Source organism: Beta vulgaris, chromosome 1, assembly GCF_026745355.1.
Source record: "Beta vulgaris subsp. vulgaris cultivar EL10 chromosome 1, EL10.2, whole genome shotgun sequence".
NCBI classification, from domain to species: domain Eukaryota; kingdom Viridiplantae; phylum Streptophyta; class Magnoliopsida; order Caryophyllales; family Amaranthaceae; genus Beta; species Beta vulgaris.
The window spans coordinates 60,683,721-60,705,781 of record NC_079202.1 but is presented as its reverse complement, the minus strand read 5'-3'; the positions used below and the strand labels follow the sequence as shown (position 1 = coordinate 60,705,781).

At 32.1% G+C, this 22,061-nt stretch overlaps 2 protein-coding genes and 1 long non-coding RNA gene across 3 annotated transcripts; 2 read left to right on the top strand and 1 right to left on the bottom strand.

Moving 5' to 3' along the window:
* The first annotated feature begins 5,330 nt into the window (after nt 1–5,330).
* On the top strand, nt 5,331–6,432 carry LOC125499518 (uncharacterized). The gene is made up of 2 exons (XR_007276394.1): nt 5,331–5,718; nt 5,932–6,432. It is a non-coding gene; the product is annotated as an uncharacterized LOC125499518 (long non-coding RNA).
* Nucleotides 6,433–10,796: 4,364 nt separating this feature from the next.
* LOC104886203 (abscisic acid receptor PYL9) lies at nt 10,797–14,162 on the top strand. Its single transcript, XM_010670696.4, has 3 exons — nt 10,797–11,190; nt 12,047–12,262; nt 13,397–14,162. The coding sequence occupies exons 1-3, from the start codon at nt 11,092–11,094 to the stop codon at nt 13,586–13,588; spliced, it is 507 nt and encodes a 168-aa protein (XP_010668998.1). The 5' UTR covers nt 10,797–11,091; the 3' UTR covers nt 13,589–14,162.
* A 3,239-nt stretch (nt 14,163–17,401) lies between these two features.
* On the bottom strand, nt 17,402–20,595 carry LOC104886253 (pentatricopeptide repeat-containing protein At4g01030, mitochondrial). The gene has a single exon (XM_010670739.4). It carries the CDS (start codon nt 20,373–20,375, stop codon nt 17,556–17,558), a length of 2,820 nt encoding a protein of 939 aa, XP_010669041.1. The 5' UTR covers nt 20,376–20,595; the 3' UTR covers nt 17,402–17,555.
* Between the last annotated feature and the right edge of the window lie 1,466 nt (nt 20,596–22,061).

Sequence of the window (22,061 nt, the reverse complement as noted above, 5' to 3'; positions counted from 1 at the left end):
ATCAAATTTTTATATTTTTTATTAATACGAAATTGAAGATATCAAAAGGTCAAAGTTACATCTCGGAGACCGTATAAAAAAGAAACAAGCATTATATTATGAGACGGATGTAGTACTTTAATTTATTGTGAATCATAAATCAAATTAATAATTTTTGTTAATATAGTCAGTTTTTATTTGAAATATTAGTTAGTTTTTGTATGATATAACCACCTATTATATATATATATATATATATATATATATATATATATATATATATATATATATATATATATATATATATATATATATATAATCAGCTTTTTTATGATTTTGGTCAATTTTCTTATATATAGTTAGCTTTTGTATGATATAGTAGGTTTTTTCTAAAATAATTAGTTTTTGTGCGATAAAAATTAGGTTTGATGATAATAAATTATTGCGAACTCGATCCATCCAAGAAATTTTGCTTTTTTTTTTCTTAAGCAAAACTATTAATAATTCTTATAAACTTTATTTTTGTACTCCTATATAGATATTTGTTATAGTAATTTTTTAAGTATCTAACCATTAAGCATCTTCACTCTCAGCCGTTTTATGCAAGTTGATGTTATATAATTGTTACTTAATGTGTCTACTTATTGGGTAATCCCTTTGTTTATTTTATCGTTCTCAAAATATTGACGCTATTCATACTTAAAGATAATCTTCTCAATTTTTTTCAATATAAAAAAAATATATATAGTCATGTGGGGTCTTTGATTAGTCTCAATTAGTACATTATTTATATTCAATCATTATCATTTTTGCCTAATATATAATGAAAAATATTTAAGTTCAAAGATATGCATTGGAAAATGTGCACGGAAAAGTGGGAAAGATTAAAAAAAAACGGAGGGAGTATTTGTTAGTCATATTTTTTGTTGTTATAAACTCTACACAAGTAACACAACTCACACAAGTAAAAAAAAAAAAAAAAAAGGTTAAAGACTGCTATTAATAGTGGTAATCTTCAATTACTGTTACGTAAAATTCTTCTGGGAAGATGAGGAAGTTAAGATGATGAATTCCCAAGACAAGCATAGAAACTTCGTTTACTCCATTTTTAGGTAAAAAAAAACAGGGAATTTGTTAAGAAAATAAAACAGCCAGACAGAAAGAGGGGTAAAAATGTCAAATTAAAAATAGTCTGTGGAATATTCTTTTTTGTTTGGTAGTGGGTATCTAAAGCTGCAGTTGTGGACAAAATATAGGAAAAAACAGAATAGAAATGAAAGAGCCAAATGTGTGGTTGCATGAGAGGATGGATGCATGTCTCATGTCTGGCTACTCTTCGCCTCTTTGTTTGCCCCTCCAATGAATTTTAACAGATGAATGGAAAACTGATACATGTAACTTACATATGTCAGCATGAAAGAATTTAATTGATATATTTCACATTTTTTCATTAAATTATTGTTTTCTCTATAAATAAGTATAATGAGCCAAAGCATGTTAATGTTTGGGTTGGAAATGTATGTCAACCCTAATTTAGGGTGTGTTCGGCAACAGTAGCTGTGGTGATAGCTTTTAGCTGTGAGAGTAGCGGTTAGCTGTGCTGGTAGCTGTTAGTGGTTGGTGTGTAGCTGTTAGATATTAGCTGTCCAAGTAGCGGTGTAAAATATTGATGTTCGGTAAAACAAGCTGTCAAAGTAGCTGTTTAATAATAACTAGTTAAAAATTCAAATAAAACTTTAACATATAATTTATACACCACTAAAAGCTACCCAAAAGCTACAAATTGTAGCTTTTGACAAACACTACTAAAAGCTACTTACACCACTACCTTGCCAAACACTCTTATTTTTTCTAATTAGTGTTTTGACCTAGTCAAGACACTAAAAGCTACTTAAAAAGCTTGTGCCGAACACGCCCTTAACCTGTTTGATTAAATGAAATAGTTGTTTTATGTGTCGATGGTTGATTGGTTTGAAAATCTCAACCAAAATCCGCTTAATTAAGATTTGTTTTGGACGATTTTTGAAATTGGGACGATATTTGTTGACTTGTCAACAATAAATAGGCATGTAAGATATATAGTCGTTTAAGAAATTTGAAGAATCGAAACCTATACTAAAAAAGGAAATGGAGTGATGTAAAAATTATAAAAAAAAATCTATAATTAAACCGGTGATCATAGTGGTTAAACGGTTCTCAACAAAATTCGCTTAGTTAAGGTTGTTGTGGATAGCACCGCCCGAACAATATGAAGGCTCTGTGTTAATACTGAAAAATAGGCCCTTATATAAAAAAATTCTAAGAATTCATTAAAATATGCAAGTAAATCAAATAACAAATATGTATCAAAATAATTTTCTCTTCAAAAACTTTTGATACATTACAAGAAGAGCTGAATTCTAGAAATTTGCAAACATTTTGACTATCATCTTCAAATCTTTTATGTTTAATTTTTTTTCATTTGGAGCCCTTTTGAAAACGAGGCCATGTTTCATGTCCCACTTTGGTCATGCTAAGGGTCGGGTCGGGGCCTAGCTATAGATCGATTTGTCAAGTCGGGACAACTTTTTTCAACTTGTCAACAACAAAATTGGCACGTAATTAAGATGTATGGCATTAAGGAAATCCAAGACTCAAACCTCCTAACAGAAAAGGAATTAAAGTAATGTAAAACTTACAAAACAATATGATAATTGAACAGGTAATCATAGTGGTTAAGCGATTTAATTACAACTATAAACAAGATACTCAACTGAAAAAAGGAAATAAAAGTATAAACCATAGAATTACTTTACCATAAGTATCTAGTGATACACAATTGATTTGAGTGGCCAAATATGATTTGTACCGCTTTTAAACATTCACATTTACATCTCAAAATGGAATTATGTTGATATTTATTAGTACTTTTTTAAAAATTAGTAAGATGAACAACCACTAGATTATCCTCGTACAGAGCCGAATCAAAAGGCCAAATACTTGGAAGGAGAGTGATGGTAAGAGGAATCCTCCTCCAAGCGTCTTCACTTGGTGGAATTCAAACCTCTCACCATGAAGTCACATGGTCATGAAGTGGAATCCCCGCCATATATAAGCCAAGTCTGAGTTTGGTATTAGACTTTTAGTACTCATGATTAGAGGTGTCAATTCAGTTCAACAGTTCAGTTATGGTTATAACCAAACAGTTCAGTTGATACCAGTTCAGTTTGTATCAGTTGAAATAATTAACAGTTCAGTTCAGTTAACAAACTTTTCAGTTCAGTTTAATTCAGTTTTTTTCTTTTCTATTTTCAGTTCAGTTCAGTTGCAGTTTAAATCAGTTTAACCAAACAGTTAAACCAACCAACGGTTGAATCCATATCAGTTAAAATTTGTTGCGGTTATTTTCAATTTTGTTTCGGTTTATTTCAGTTATTGACAAAAATCACATAACTTCGCCGATAATCGCATCGGTTCGGGTAGAAGTTAATCACACTCTTGTATTTGTTCGGGAAAAATTGTGCTTCATGTCAGTTTTGTCCAGGTGTTTTTCGGGTCCGGTTAAAAATTAATGCAACAAATAAGTGTTGTCGGCACTTCCACAATTGCCTCAAAAAAACAGTTGCACTTCATAAAAACGTGAATGAAAGTGACATCGGTTAAAGTGTACTCCCTCCGTTTCCTAAAGATCTTCCCTCTTTCCGTTTAAGGGTGTTTCCAAAAGATCTTCCCTCTTTTGCTTTATTCCTTATTTGGCAAAACAAATTTCCCTATTTACCCTCTCATGTCACTATCATATGGTCCACCATTACATTATTAATTCAATTTTACTCCCTTTCTCTCTGCTACTTTAACCTCTTTTTATTTGTTTATTTATCTTAACCCCTTTCTCTCTCCTACTTTACTCACACCATGCTCCACATAACTTGATTTTTCTTGGTATCTGTAGGAACAGTAAGTGGGAAGATCTTTAGGAAACGGAGGGAGTACTTTATTATTTAATATATATGATTTGGAATAAGATAAATTTATATTAATGTCTTGCTCTTAGTGTATTAGTTCAATGGATTTATATATATATATATATATATATATATATTCGACGTAAAATAAGTTGATTATGGGTTAACTCAAGGTATCTATGTGAATCGACAAGTGAAATCAAGATAACAATACTCTATTTAAGTTAATCGCTAACAAGTTATATTCAATTTGAAACTCACATATCTTAGCCAAACTAAAAGAAATTACAATTGATATTAGATTAGATGAATGTATCAACGTAAGTCGATAAAGTAATTGAAACTCAAAACGTTTACTTAAATTGAAACATGTTGTTATTTGAATGAGTGTATCAATGTAAGTCGATAAACTAGTTCAATATAATAATAGTACTCTACTTAAGTTAATCATCTTTTTAAGTTGAATTCATTTCGGAACTGAAAGCATCTAATCGAGTTGCAACAAATGTAGAACAATGGAACTCAGTAGATTGGTTCAATATAACAATACTCCATTTAAGTTAATCGTCTCTAAGTTAAATTCATAATGAAACTCAAAACATCTACTTTAACAGTACCCTAAGTTTAATTCAAGATAATAACAGTACTCTACTTAAGTTAATCATTTCTAAGTTGAATTCATTTCGTAACCGAAAGCAATTGCAGTCCCTCCATTATATAATATATGAATTATGCAAGCTTACAAGGTAACTGAAAAAGGCAATGATCTATCAAAATGAACCTTGATTAAGCTTTATATGTTGCAAAACAAGTTGATAAGTGAAGTTGTTATTAACTTATTTGATTAGACGTTATATATGTGAATACATCTAAACACATAAACAAATTGAAACAATTTGTTATTGCATAAGACTAATGTATACTGATATTGGATTAAATCTATATATTGATATAAGGCGATAAGTCAATTGGTGTATATGATTTACGTGGACCGTTTATGTTAAAGATACTTTATATTATCATATGATATGTATTCTGTTTACATTGACCCTTTATGTTAAAGATACTTTGTACTTTGATATACTCTATATTCTCTACTGAACATAACAACAATCTATATAATTTGATCGTTTAAAGTCAATGAACTCATTAAAATTATATAATTGAAATGAAACAATCTGTTATCAGATAATATCATTTCATTAATGTAAACCAAAAGTTTAATTAAATAATTCAAAACACCATTTAAATCTCCATGTAAAATTAATTTTGTAGCAAAAGTATTTAATTTAATTCATGGTTTGCAGCAACTAATAAATTGTAAGACCTAGACAAGAAGTAGTAGTATAGTAGTAGTGACTTGTGATTGGCCATATAAAAAAATACGGATCCTCATCTAACACCGTTGATTTGCTTCATCCACCTTCCACAACCATTGATTTACATAAGGAAGGATGACCACATTATCAAAATTTGACATAACAGTTGATTTGCTTCCTCCATTTACAAACCCTAACCTTCATCTCTTTCCTCACCCGCCTCCATCCTCTCTTCCTTAGCAAAATGCACTGTCAAAATTTTTTAGCAAAATGCAAAAAGTGGCGAAATGCACTATCAAAAGGCAAATCAACAACTTATTTCTTCTCTTTTTTTAGCAAAATGCACTGTCAAAATTTTTTCTTTTCATAAATTCATCTTGGCCGGTGAGATTTGATATTATGTGAAGATTTGCTTCATTCCTCCTTCGCTCGGTAACAAACGACGAAGTGCCATAAAAGTGGCGACAAATTTGTTGTGGGTGAGTCATTTATCTGATTGTGTTTGTTTATGTTTTTATATCCAAATTTTCCATAAAACTCGAATCTAAATTGGTAGTAATTGCTTCAATCATATTTCTCTTCATCCCTTATGTTTTTATTGTTTTTCATACCTTTTCTCATGAAAACGAGTTGTAGATCTGAAATAACTGATACTAGGCTTTTTTTTAATTCGATTTTTATTTCAATTTCAGGTATTTTTCGTTTTACTGTCATTCAAAGGATATCATTCAAGAATCTATTAGTCCGAATTTGTTGAATCCATCCACTTTTTATTATTATGCCGCTGATATTTAGAAAATGACATTTGAGATCTCTGTTTTTTCTTTTGTTTCCTTACCGACAATATTTTTTTTTGTTCGTTACAGGCAATATTTAGAAAATGGAATAACCAATTGATGATGAGTTGCAAGTCGCGGATCAAGGGAGACGATCTACAAGAGTAGCATAGTTATAAAATGTAATTATAATTTTTTCAGTGTTAACAGATCTGGAGGTTGGAACGAGTATAATTATTTTGTAATTGTGGTGGTGCAAATAAATTGGTATTTAAAAAAATAAATAAAGGAGCCTACATGCTTATTACTTTGTAATTTATAAAGATTTTATTTTTTGTATGGTTAGATTAGTTTTGTAAAATATGAATATTGGAGAATGATAAACAAAATGGCAATTTTGTCCTAATTTTTTTTTTATTGATATGATTTTCAATATAGTAATTTTAATTGCAGTATTAGTATGTGATACAATACTCGTATGTGTCCTAACTTTGTTTTACCAATGAGATTTGTTGATGTAAATCTACTTATTTGATCAACATATAGAACTGTAGAATATATTTTCACAAGAAGCAGCAAATCTGTTGGTGACGACTGACGAATACAATGCTCAATTTTCTTTCTAGACATAGAAAGTTTGTATTGGGTATTAATTTTGACGAGTTATGTATTATAACAAAAGATAAAACTAAAATTTTCAGTTTTATATAGTTATAATGTCATAAATTCATACACTAATAAATTGTCATGATAAATCTTCATGTAAGAGTATATCATAAAGTTGAGTAAAATATAAATTGACTTTAGAGTACAAAGCAGTGAACTTGACAGTTGAAAATTATCAAGAAATTAAATTATAGAAGTATGTCATAAATTCAAATACTAATAAAAAATTTATCATGATAAAATTTGTATGTGAATTGGAGTACTATCATGGATTTGGATAATATGTGAATTCACTTTGGGTATAGTTAAAAATCACTTTGAAACAATTTCAGTTTAAATTGGTTTCAGTTCAGTTCAGTTCAGTTTCAGTTTGAATCAGTTCAGTTAATTCAGTTACATATTCAGTTCAGTTCAGTTCAGTTCAGTTGATCGATCAACTTTTCAGTTTTTCACAGTTATTTTCAGTTACAGTTTATTTCAGTTCAGTTGCAGTTCAGTTATGGTTTTTCATTTACAGTTTATTTCAGTTTCAATTCATCATTTTTCAGTTTATTTCAGTTACAGTTACTCTCAGTTCAGTTTAATTCAGTTCAAATTTCAGTTGTTTCAGTTCAACCAACAGTTTATCAACCAAACTGACAGCTCTACTCATGATGCATTCATGATGAGGCATGAGTAATATGGACATGGACCGATTTTGGGGATTGTGAGTTGTGACGAGGTTCTTGAACTTGGGCCTGGTAAAGAGGCTTTAATATCATATCATTATATAAATATTGTCATGTATGTAGTACTACATAAATAACTACAAACAAAATGTGGACCCAATTTTACCGACTTTTTCAAAAGTTTATTTTCAATTCTAAAAGGGTGGAAATGTTGTTGAGAGTTAAGAGTTAAGGCCACCAATGCATCCATTATATTTAAGCAAATCTTATCTTTAGCTACAAAATATACATAAAAAGAAGGAATCATATCTTGAAGTTGGACTTGTTAAGTTTCAAACTAAGTTTGTTTCAGAAGCATTAGGATGCTCTAAGGGTTTTTTTTCTTTGTTTTTATGGCTAATAGGCAATAGATAGTCTTTATAAAAATACAAAACGACACTTACAAATTATAAGAACATAACAACAAATCAGCAATGGATGGTAATGAAATCCCACAAAGGATGGCTTATGGGGGAAGAAAATCATCACAATCAATGGAGAAGAATAATTTAAAAACCAAGAAAATACAATAATTACAAATAAAGAGAGATAATCTAAATTTCACCTACGGGAGTCGGCAAGCATACATTAATTGTTGCAGGTGGACATATCGACGGACCATGATGAGCAATGGAGTTCACACCACTAGTGAGCCACTTAGGGTTAATTTTTTTTGGACAACAACTATAAATTTTTTAGGGTTAGAGAAAGAACTTTTTTAACTTGCCTACCTAAATGATATATTTAGATTGGAATGTATAATACCGACACTAATTTCTCATATTTATCAAAAGTTGCTTAAGCCGAGCTTAGCTCAAAATACACATACACAAGAAATAAAATTATTAATCTTCTGCATGAGAATTGAATGGATAAAATAAAATGAACCTTCATAACTAATTTAAAATCTTAAAATGTTAGTCAATTTTTTAAATAAATAGAAATATTAATTAAAATTATTTTATTTCAAAAGCAACGTGGTGTAGTTGAGAAAAATATTAGAGAGATTAACTTGTGTTAGTACTTAGTTAATAGCAAGTAAATGATATGTGCATCTAATTGTTAGCTGAATATTGGACTGATCACTTATTTTATCATATTGACATCGTATAAGACCTACTTAGAGGAACAATCTTTATATTAAAAAGCAACTTCAACCTAAGTATTATATTTTGTTGGATACTACTCTTTTCTTTTCATAACATAACATTAGAAAAGTAAAATAAGTAAGGGATTTTGTTAGGAATTAGGATGGATATGACACTAATGGAACATGAAAAACATGGGATTGGCATCCAAGTTACTCTCACAATAATACCAAAGGATCGGAAGGGAATAGGGAATTCATGAGATTGTTATAGCAAATTGACAATTAAATATCAGAGTAGCATTTGGCTTAAATATTGAAGAAGCTGTAGATTTGCCCTTTTCAATGATATGTGGCATACTTCTTCACTCATAATTGCATGAGAAAATATAGTCTTATCATCTTAGAATGATCAACTTCTTTCTTTTTTTTTTGGTCGTACATGCATTATTTATGGGTGCTGATAGAAAAGAATAGAGTAAAAAAAAAGGGTTGATACACATAAATAAGATGTTAGAAAACAGGGTGTTATAGTTTGATTAATGCGGAACAAAATCAATGAAATAATAAAGGTGAGAAAACAATAAATATGAACAAACAAAGAACATAAAGATTTACGTGGTTCAGTCAAAATAGACCTACGTCCAATGGTGGAGGATCAGAACTTCTTCACTATAATGGAGAAAAACTAGAGAGAATAATACAAGGAGTCCTAAAATTACTAAAGGCTAAAAGTGCTTCAAAAGTTGTGTGTTAGATAATGAAACACCAGGAAACCCTTTTATAAATAAGGAACCCATGCAAAACCTTAAAAGATAACTCAAAACAGAAAAAGTCGAAAGAGCGTAAAAGCTAAGCCGTCTGATTGAGCGAGCAAATTGTCCACCCAGTCGTAATTCGTGACGGACACCCAATTGGACGTGCCCGTCCAATCCAATCAGTCGGGCCTGCTAAAATCGATTTTGACAGAGTTTCAAGGCATCAACTTTAACACAAGAAATATCCATAAACAATAAGTGTACAAATTTTATTTAGTCATTATATATTAATTTATATATTATATACATAAGTTTTTAGTCGATAAGATGAATGGTGCGACCCTAGCAGGTTGGAACCTCCTATCGGTCAACTTGGCCAGGATTAGTGAGTTAGACACTTTAATGGGGTTGAAGAGTAAGAGGAATTTCAATCCTAAAGTGCGATCGAACCTCCTAACCTTAGATTGAAAGATTTTTTCCATTTCACTAGATCAAGTTTTGCTTGGTTATATATTAGATATATCTATATATAAAACTAATTTTTTCATAATGTGCTCTTTTATAGAACTTATGGTAAGTGCTTATGTTTGGTTGAATGATACATTTTCATGGCTATGGCAAATATAACTTGTCATTTCAAGCTCCAACCACTACAAGGACTATTATGTAAGCCCATTAATATAAAAGTTTGTCTTATGCCTCAAAATTAAATCTTCAATGTCAAGGAATTTCTACTTTGATAGGGATTTAGTCGGTGCATGCATTATCTTCTCACTTATATATATTAGGGATTTGTAAATTAAATTTTGTTTTTTTCCACTTTGGTGCATGCTTGATTGATTGTCAATGGATAAATAGTGATCAGATAAGCATGACTTTTGCTTGCTTTATGGTAAGATAGATTAACATACCAATTTTATCCATAATAAGCATAGTTCATTCTGCACACTTACCCTAAATCTATTAATCAAGTAAATTATGAACTTACTTAAAAAACTAACAAATTTTCGTACTTATCCGCTAATTCATACTTCTATACGATTGATATTATGTTGTCATTTCGAGTCAACTTTAATACTATTGTCTTTTCAAATCAACTTTAATACTGTTTTTTTACAGAAACTTTATTACTGTTGTCGCTTTGAGTCAATTTTAATATCGTTATCTACCACTTCAGGTCAATTTTAATACTGTTGTCGCTTCACGTTAACTTTTTTTTAACTAATCCCGGAGTACGAGTAGGGCACTAGGGCTAGAACATTTTTCCTCCTTCCTCTGTTCTTTTTTTTTTGGGGGGGTTAGCAAACTAATGTTTGCTGCTTTATGATGAAATGATCTTCCTCATAATACAATAGCCAAGTTGCAACCAATAAGATGCCAAAAGCTTCAATTTTGAAGGTGCTCAAGCCTCACAGTATATGTGAGACCCACAAATTCAACCTACCCACAATCAAGAACATTTACTGGTCTGTTATATAATCAAATATGACCACCATGTCAACATAATCTTCTCCTTCTTCTTTACAAAAAACAACCACAAAAAATAAATTAGCCAGAAAATGACTCATGTGAATATAAACAAAACTTCACAGGTGAAGAAGATAACGACTATGCAAAATTGAGCAATATAGAGTTATAAATTACAAAAGAAATACAAAAAAGTTGGTTTCTTTTTATTTAATTCTTCAATATTTATTATAATTGTTTTCAACAGAAAAAAAAAACAGAAAAAGAAGCAAAAGCAAAACACTTTTTCAAGTTTCTATATAGTTTTCTTTTTGTTCTGTAAAAATTGTGTTGAGAGTTTTTATTTTATAAATTTTAAGGTGTGAAGTTTTTCTCTTTTTCTCGTGAAAAAATGGAGTCTGTATACATTTCTAGACACCACAATCACAAGATTGGAGCAAATCAGTGTTCATCTGCTCTCACTCACCACATCAAAGCTCCTGCCGACCTTGTAATTTTCTCTCTCCTCTTTCTTAAATTATTTGCATGAATTTCATGATTTCTTTTTATGGGTTTTGTTTGTAATTAAAATTAATTTCTGGGTTCTGAATTTTAATCTTGAATATGCTGAATTTAATTTCTGGGTATTGTTATGGTTTTGATGGGTTTGATGTGAAATTATGGAAATTAGTAGAGTAAAGAAGAAACTTTTTTAGTTTTCTGTATTTGTGCATTTTTCTTGTTTTTTTCTCTGATTATGGTACTTCATTTCTATTTTTAGAAGTGTAAAATTCAATGTTTTTCTTCTTTTAGACAGATATAATGCTGCATGTTTTTTCTTACAAATGTTTTTCTTTTGCTTTCACTTAATTAATTGCAAGAAAAGGGTAGTTTTAGCTGAATTACGTTTTGTTTATTTTGGTCAGATTCTTGGATAATAAGTGAAGTTTATTGATAATATTATTATAAATTCTTCATCATTTTATGAGAACTGAAGTAACTATTGTCAGTTTTATGCAAGATTACCTAACATGGATATCATTCTGATTTAGCTACATATTCTAAAAGTAGTGATCATCCTATAATAGTGGATTTTTGCAAAAAAATCATAAACTAAGTTCCAAATTTTTCATTGCAAGTAATTTTTGTCTCCTACACAGGCACACAGCTATTCATCATTTCTACAGTATCTTGTTTGTAGCACTTGCACCTCCAATTAGTTTACTATGCTTTTCGTTGATCGCGTTCTCATGATCCGCAAACAAGAGCAGCTGTTTCTTGTTCATGTCTATAGATTTTTGATGTGTGGCATACTGTTATTCTTTAGTTTCTTGCTGCTAATCAAGTGAATTTAATGTGTTGGTTAGGTGTGGTCTCTGGTCCGGAGATTCGATCAACCTCAAAAGTATAAGCCGTTTGTAAGCCGGTGCATAGTGAGTGGTGATCTTAAGATTGGAAGTCTTAGAGAAGTAAATGTTAGATCAGGTCTTCCAGCCACAACTAGCACAGAAAGGCTCGAGCTTCTTGATGACGATGAGCACATTCTCAGCGTCAGAATCGTTGATGGTGATCACAGGCTAAGGGTATGATTCTAAAGTCTTTCTCAAAATCTTTATCCAAAATAAGTTAGATTCCTGATAAATATCTATGCAAGCTATGAGAAAGATATTATAATCTCATGGATCTCTTCCATATCAGGACACTTGTTTAAGTGCTCAAAATCATATCTAAAATTCTTTGCAACCAAATTCGAAGTATTGTTCTTTAACTTCCATTATTAGAATAGACCCCTCCGAAAAAATAACTATAATAACCGTTGTTCATGAATTTGACATGTAACTAGTACTGCCATTTATGAATATATACTTTTGTCCTTTCAAATTAGTTAAGTGATCAAAGTAGTTCACGGTGAAGCTTGATTGGGTCTTTTTGCTTTAATAATACACGGTTGAGCGCTCTTCAACTTTGAAGTGACATTAGAGTAAGATTTCACCCCATTATTCTTGCAATCCTTCGCCAACCAATAAGGTGCAAGTATATAAGCGTAGGAGAAAGGACATACAGAAAAAGTTGAAAAGAAACAGGAAATGCAAATGCTTGATAGTGCTATGGTCCACTTCCCACTAGAGCTTGAAAAGGAATTGCTGGAGATTGAATAGAATGTGCTTAGTGGCGAATGTGAAAGGCTTTAGTGATACTCAAGTAAAGAAACAAAAGATATTGGCTCATGTGTGTATGAAAGGATGTTGGTGGGTTGATAAAGTCCTTTGAGTTCTGTATTAGAGACCTCAAACTCGACTTTTTTGCCTGTATCGACCTTATTTTGCAAGTCCTTTACCCCCAGAATAGAAGAGGAAAAAAACAGATTCCGACACATTGGCTCTATGAAAATTTTTGAGTCATACATCATATATTAAAGCATACATTTTCCTTTGGCATAAAGATTAGGAAGAAGAGAGATAAAGAGTGGGTGGGCTGCCGCGGGGACCAACTCAACTCTAGAAAAGAAGTAAACAGGAAAACTTGTGCAAAATAGAATGAAAACTCTGATACCGGATATCCATTTTTGGTAGATGTATATTTTAGTATGCTATGAAGCTATCAAGCTAATATCGAACTAGCTTATTCTTGTTTTATATAGTCCATACGATTTCATGGTATTTGTAGTAGAGGATGATCTGCCTTGATTGCTAACCAAAGATCTCGTTTTACTGCAGAATTACTCATCGATCATCTCAGTTCACCCTGAGATAAACAATGGAAAGCTAGGGACATTAGTGATAGAATCCTTTGTAGTCGATGTGCCCCAAGGGAATACTAAAGAGGAGACGTGCTACTTTGTTCAGGCCTTGATCAACTGCAATCTCAAATCTTTAGCCGATGTTTCTGAGAGAATGGCAAATGCATGATATTGTATAGCTTATAGTAGTGTGCACAGGAAACACTATCACTATATATATTGAGTGAGGCTATATCTCTAACAGTTATCTACATAACAAGTGAGGAAAAGATGAATACGCCCTTTTGAGGTGAACATAGTGACTTATTCCTTTGGGGTGTATATGTCATTTTCTCCTATGTTATGTTCCTAACTGTTAGGCAACAAGACTTGTTCATAATAATAGTAATAGTTCCAATATCGTGTGCTTGCTTGAAATCGATAAAAGTTTTTTCGGCCCTTTGTAATTTCGTCCATCCTTGAAGCTTCGAGGAGATTGTCTTGGACAAGTGTTTGCATCCTTTTTTTCACCATGTTCTGATGCAGGCTTTGTAGCATCCCAGGCTTCATAGTAACTTCTTTTTTTGTAATTATGTAAAGCTTGTTTTTCAAGCAATCCTTCATGCAATCTTGCTGTGTTTGTAAGTCTTTTTTAAGTGGTGCTTATTTCTGTATAGAGAATGTATGGAAAAACTCTTGCAAGAGTGATGAAGTATGTTTGTTTTGCTTTTTCTGGTGTAATATAATTCTATATACTTGGTGCACTATCTGTGTCATTTCAATACTGTACCTTTAAGGTTGGTTTTCTGTTTACTGCCTTGACCTCAATATTTGGAATATAGCAAGAGAACTCAGAAATTTGGTAAATATAAAGAACCGAGTAGAGCTCTAAATGAGCAAATACGTAAAAATTAAGTTTATGGTGCATAGTGAATGCACTCGTAATCTAGGTGCATAGTGAATGCACTCGTAATCTAATTTATCCATTGTGAGCAAATGCGTAAAAAATAAGTTTACGGTGCATAGTGAATACACTCGTAATCTAATTTATCATTGTATGTTACTTGTGAAATGGCTCCTTTAAGTCTTTTTCTAAGTTGTCGGTATAAAATGACAAGACAAGAATTAAATCAAAAGATAAGGATCTTTGTTGGTTGCAGTTGACATAAATAATTTCTAGTTTCTTCATTTTCTGAAAATCAATCCTATGTATGGAATGATGCAATGTTTCATTTCAGGGATATTTCCGAACTACACATATGTTTATGGTGCTCTATTCAATTGCATTGTAATTTATTTGAACTAATACTGTTGTGCGATGTTAATAAGCTATATTAGCCATCATAATGTCATATGTGCACGTTAACTTATTTTAGTTATGAATGAAATGTACTAGAATATGTGCAAATTAATCAAACTTAGTTAAGCATTTTTCTCTTAGAAGAAGAAAAGAAGTTTAGGGGTCGTTTGGTTCTTTATTTTTGGGTTTCAAAAAATGGAATCAATTACCGATTTTCTTTTATCTTGTTTGGTTCAACCCTCATCAATCCCTTACCATTACTTGATGGTAATGGATTCCCACAATTTGTTACCTTCCCTCCCCCCTCAAGTAAGCTTTTGGTTGGAGTCCCAGGAATAATTTAATACTCTATCACGTGAACCCGTGACCTTTATGTCACGCTGGCTCAGATACCATGTCAAAGGACCATCTCAACCAAAAGCTTAAGCTTATGGTTGGAGTCCCAAGAATAGTTTAATACTCTATCACAAACACTCAATAAAGGTAACCATCTTTGTTATCATTCCCCTTCTCTATTTGTGTTCATTCCCTTTCCATTTCATATCTTAAACCAAATGAACCTTAAATTACTATATGTATTCTTAATACTTTAAAGTTGGGAGTATTCTAGTACACGTATTTTTATTTTTTCTTTTACGATAGGCTGAGCATGCAAATTAGTAGTGCCAGAGTGTAAGAAAAGGAAAAGATAAGGAAACAAAAATTCTGCCATGTGGCAGTGTTTGAAGGAGCACAAGATAATGTAGAACGTAGTATCCCAAGAAGAGAACAAATGTCATTCTAGTGTTAAAGCTAGTAAAAGCAAAAGTAACACCCCACCTGAGACGAACTATTGCAGATGAAGAATTTAGTAAAAGCATCATAAGCACCATCTCCCATATATTGAGTACAAGATATACCAGGGTAGTACGTGTAGCATAACTTATAAGGCAGTGCATTATCTACCTTTTACGTTCATTTTCTTCAACTATGCTATTACTGTGGGGGTATGGCGTGTTCTTTTGAATTTATTTTCAATTTAGTTCAGTTTATATTCTCTCAATTCAAAAGAATGGACTTATATGTACAGGTAGACAAAGCCTGAACGCACGTTCCCTCCTGTAGTATTAATGTGTTATCCTTTTTTTTATTTAGATACAAGTATATCATAATGATTAGTTAGAATATGGGTGTTTTGGAGATTTTGGAGACAAATTAGAGTTGCTTAAGAGAATTTGTAAGGAAAACTAGAATATATATTCTCTATGACTCTATCAATATTCATTACAAATTTGGAGCTCCCCGTCGTTATCTTAACTAATTTAAAAGGTGGAAGCTCATGCATAAAGTAATGAGATTTGAACTCTAAATCTCATAACTCATAAGTCAGACAAGCGAGAGTTTTATTATTGAGCTTTCACTTGATTCTTATTCTTTCTCACTTTTACTTCGTAGAGATTGAAAACTATAGTGTTTCAAAAAAAAAGTGTGTCAAAGTGCATGAAGACTTTGACAACTCTTTGGCATGATTTACCCATCTTTGCAAATTTATTGCAATTATTACAACTCTATATCATTTGACCCAATTTTGCACTTTAGTTGAAGTTACATCATATTATCAGACAGGTTACAGGTAGTAGAACTTAGAAGAAGATTTAAGCAGGTGCACTCAAGTCATGTTCCTTTCGTGGGGCTTTCCGTAAGTGGCACTATTAATCTTCATCAATGGTTTAGTCAGACACACTTTTCCAACTATGAGCCAACATTTGCCACGCATAATAGATAGGATAGACACATGAGTGGTACCATTTAGCACCAAAAGCAAATAAATGACAAAGTTTGGTCCCATAGCTAGTATGGAGTTTACTCGTGGTACACCCGGATGTACCATGAGCACGGTATACCTAGGGCTATTTTTGTAATAAATTAGAACTTTAGGTGCTCATTTGACGTCAAATTTGTTTATATGGGCATTTTGCTCATTTACTCATTTGCTCATTTTGCTCATTTTGTAATAAAAGTGTTTGCTCAAGTTCTTAAATGAGTAGAAATATTTGCTTATATGCTCATTTGTTCATTTTGTTCATTTGCTCATTCGCTCATTTTGCTCATTTGCTCATTCGCTCATTTTGCTCATTTGAAAAATAGGTTCATGAGCATGGTATATCCAGGAGTCATCGAGCTCGCGGTTTTAATTTTTTTATGGTACTGCCTTTATTAACTTCGATTTTACTAATGATTAAATTTGTTTTGTTGAAGTAGTATGTAATCATGTCAAAACATTGAGTTATTACATTTTAATTTGTTAATTTTCTGCTAATATGTAATTTCAATACAATTCATCAGAGTTTGGTGATAATACTAATTTTGAAGTGCTAATTGAAGACTTTTTTTCATATTTTTGATGCATTAAGTAAGACATTAAGTCTATGAATTACTGAGAGCACCATCCTGAAATTGATGTAAACAAATACCATCTCTAAGGATAGTCTTCGCGATTGCTGATTTATTACAATTTAATTATAGATTAAGAATAATAATCATGGGTGTTTGTCAATTATCTTCAGAGTACGAATTGTGCAAGAAAATGGAGTGTTAAGAAGGCTTCTTGCTCAGTGAACCTGTTCTTGTAAACTTGTCTGTCTGCACTCTGTAGTCTGTAGAACTGAACTCAATCAAACCAAAGGAGCAAAAAAGTTACTGAGTGCAGCCCAAGGTCACTGATGACAGCAATAAGCATTATATTGATCCAATGTATATGACTCATTAGCTTTGATACAAAAATCAACAGCAAAACTGAAACCTACTGATCCAATAAATCTATAATATTCATATGTACTAATTAAGCAAAATTGAGTCGCGAACAAGTTATACATTACTACCAACAGTCGTTGCAAGAGCATCTTCCTTTTCGAAAATGATGAAATCGAATGCCATCTTTAAGAATAATTTCACGGTTTCTTACCACAGAGATGAATTTTGCGGCATTATGACAGTCGGAACACATTCTAGTGCTCTTAATCACCCTTATTGGTGAACTATCCCTCAAATTCATCAACCCATATGTAATGGCTAATTTCTCAGTATGAGTAAGCAGTAATTTCTCTTTCTCAGTATCATCTATATCTTGGTGCACAGATGTCACATCAGGGATATAACCTGCTTTCTTCATCTCATGAACCAGCTGATACAGCTCAAAGTATATATTTCCTGTATCTGGATGAGGTTTTTCTTCGCTGAATATATGAACTTTACTGTAAATCTCTATCCAGCTCCACCCGTGTTGAATTCTCAATCCTCGAGCAGTCATCTCTTGTCTTACACGACTTACATCTTCCCATCTGCTTGACATTGCATACAAGTTCATCATTATAACAAAATTAGCAGAATTATTTGGTTCTAGCTCAAAAAGGTTTTTGGCTGCAATTTTTCCAAGCCTCAAGTTGTTATGGACTCGGCAGGCCTGAAGTATAGAACCCCAAATGGAAGCATCTGGTTTAACGGGGATTGTTTTAACAAATTCCCAAGCTTCATCAAGATACCCAGCTCTTCCTAGAAGATCAACCATGCAAGAGTAATGCTCAACAGTAGGCACTATGCCGTAATCAGCCTTCATACCATCAAAATATTTCCAGCCCTCATCAAGCAAACCTGAGTTCTTGCAGCATGATAGAAGAGCAGTGAAAGTGATGGTATCAGGATGAATTCCCGTTTTACACATATTCTTGAAAAGCATAATTCCCTCTTCCCCATGGTTGTAAACTGCAAACCCCATAATCATGCAATTCCAAGTGACAACTGTCTTGTTTTTCATCCATCGGAAAATCTCAGAGGCACTCTGCAGACTTCCCGACTTGATGTACATCTGCATAAGAGCTGTCGCCACTAAAACATCTTCGTCAAACCCATTTCTTATGCACCAATTATGTATCTCTTTACCTTTTTTAAGCCAAGACATGCCTGCAGAAGCTTGAAGTAAACTAGATATAGTGGCCGAGTTAGGGTCTATACCTACTTCCACCATTTGATTAAAAAAGGTTATAGAATCCTTATATTTTCCGTTCTGGGAACAACCTGATATAAGAGCAGTCCATGAAACCACGTTAGGTTTTATACCCAAAATCTTCATTTTCTCTACCACAGCCAATGCATCCTTTACGCGGTCATTCACTGAATAACCATAAAGCAGAGAGTTCCATGTAACTATATCTGGCTTTATGCCTTCCTCTTCCATTTGATTTAACAACCTCATAGCATCATCAAATAGACCCTCGGAGGTATACCCAGAAATTAAAGAATTCCAGGCAACAATATTTTTAGCCTTCATGAGGTCAAACACTGCTTGAGCTTTGACCAGTTCATCCATCTTAACATACATGTCTAACAATGTCGTTTGCACATATAAATCACAGTTCAATCCATTTCTGAGAACATAACAATGAATTTCCTTCCCTAATTTGATCCAATCCAACTCTGTTAAGGCTTGAATTGCGGGGGTGATTGAGCTGGAGTTTGGCTTTGATTTTGCTACAAGCATATCACGTAGAATAGCCACGACTTGATGATACAACCCATGTTGTAAATGACTCGATAAAAGGCAATTCCACGTTACTATGTCCGGTTCCACATTGTGAGACGCCATCTCATAAAACAGCTCCATTGCATCATCAAAGTAACCATGAGAAGCATAAGCAGAAATCATTGAGTTCCATGAAGATAAATTGCAATTCTTCGTAGAATCGAAAAGTCTCCTAGCTAATTCTACCTTGTCATTCTTTGCATACATGTTGATCAAAGAATTGCATATTGCTAAGTCCTTTTCCATCTCATGTCTAAACACGTACCCATGAACTTGCCTTCCCTCATCGATAGTTCTCCCTTTAGAACAAGCTTGTAAAGCTTTGGCAATCGTAAAACTATCAGCTTTCACAAACAAAAACTGCATTTCCTGAAAATATTGCAGGGCCTTAATTGGACTCTCATTCTGAAGAGCCGCAACAATGGCTTCATTCCACAACGAAACTCCTCGTTCAGGCATTTCATCAAACACTTTATCTGCAAAATCTGTTCCCCAACATCTTCCATAAAAATTCATCAATGCAGAATTCAAATAAACATCCATATCAAAACCCCTCTTGATCAAAGAAGCATGAACTTCAACCCCTAACCACTTATTCATCAAAATTGCACAGATTTTCAACACAACAGTCAAAATTCGATTATCGAAATTCACTCCTTTTCTATGTAATTCACTGAAAACCTCAAGAATCTCAACTGGGTTTCCACCAAAACTCTTAAATTCCTCCAAAAACGATCTCCACATCATAAAATTCCTCCCAAAACCCAGAAAAAAAACCATCACAGCTGACTCAAAATCTCGAAATTTCAAATAAGAACTAATCAATTCCTCAACAAAAACATCTGAATTCCCCATTTTGGGTAATTTTATCACATGGGTATGCACTTGTTTAACTAAATTCAAGGTACTAATCTTTCCAGGATCATCAAAGTAATCAGATATGTAATGTAAATGCGAAGATGAGAGAGAAAGAGATAGTACTGGAGTTTCAACTGCGCCATTGACAATACCTCCAATAGAATGAGAAGTGAATTTTGGAAGCTTCGAGAATGAAGAAGGGGTTTGAAGTAGAGGAGAAGTGAAGCAGTAGAAAGTAGAATTAGCAGAAAATTTCTCCATTGATGAAATGGCCGTTGTTTAGAGTGAAATTGATCGTTAAGCGGGAGTTTTAGGCGGGTTTTCCATGGTTGGACCACCATAGTTGATTAGTTCTGGGGTGTGGATAAGGTTTATCCGACTGTAGTTTGGAAATGAACTTTTACTGGTTGATCCGATACCGATTAGGGAAAAAAAAATTAAGTTAAGCACAAAACAAGGAGTAACATAGTTTCTTAAAACCCCAACATTTGATTAGTGTTATTATAAAAAAAAAAAATCTTGTATCAATAATGTTTTGGCCTAATGGTTAGGATTGATGTGTTGTGAACGTTGGGTCGTAGATTTATGGGATGGAATCTTCCTCCCCTCTTTATGTGTATCAATATTTATGTTATTATAATTTGATTAGAGTTGGGGTAAAATTTCGAAGTACCGTTTGGATGTGTGCCTAGTCCAATTGATCAATTTAATTACAATTAAAATTTCAATTTTCGAGTGAGCATGTTATGAGTTTATGACGTCGTCTATACTTTCGCTGTCTATATTTACTTGTTATATTTTCCGTAAATGAATGACTCTTTTTACTTGTTACATTTCTTTATTTTCTAATTTTGGCCCATGAAAAATTATCATTATTTTCCTTTATATTTGTCATATTCCCACATACAATATGACTTGTGTGGTCGGTTCATATTACTATAGATATACATGTGCACCAGGCTAAAAGCACGTACATTACTAAACAATTCACTATATCATGCAAAAACCCATTATATCATTCAGAAACATAGTATATCATGTAGAAGCTTCATCATTTCTAAACAATTCATTATATCATTCATTCATCCACTATATATGAAGTCACTATATTATTCAAAAACATACTATATCCTGCTAAAGCTGCATCATTTATGAGCAACCATTATATCATTAAAACACTGATTGTATCATTCAAACACTAACTATACCAGGTAGAAACTACATCATTCTATATGTTAAAATACATGTAACGATATATACTACCCTTTTCCTACATGTTAAGACATTTTAATCAATTTCTCCATTATAGTGTATTTCATAACTTCACTATATATTTTCTATTAATAAAATCCACTATATTGTATATAAGTTTACTATATATTTATAAAACTCACTGTATGAAGTTAAAAAATAGTAGTGTTTGGTAAGTTAGTGGTGTAAGTAGCTTTTAGTGGTATAAGAGTCTGTTCTCCCCAGCTTATTTTAAGTTCAACTCCAACCAGTTTAGTTCAGTTCAATTCAGTTCAACTCCAATCATTTCAGTTCAGTTTAGCTCCATTCTTTTATAACCATTTTGTTAAATATTATTATTATGTCGGTATAATTTATTTTACTAATTACTCTTATTATTATTTATTTTAATATCATTAGTATTAATTATTATTATTATTATCATTATTATTATTATTATTATTATTATTATTATTATTATTATTATTATTATTATTATTATTAATTATTATTATTATTATTATTATTATTATTATTATTATTATTGTTGTTGTTGTTGTTGTTGGTGTTGTTGTTGTTGTTGTTGTTGTTGTTGTTGTTTCTATATATTATTTTGTTTATTATAGCTTTACTCATTATTATTACTATTATTATTAGGAGGAACATGGTTTAGGTCAAAGCACAAATAAACCCACCTTTTCAGCCCATAAACCAATC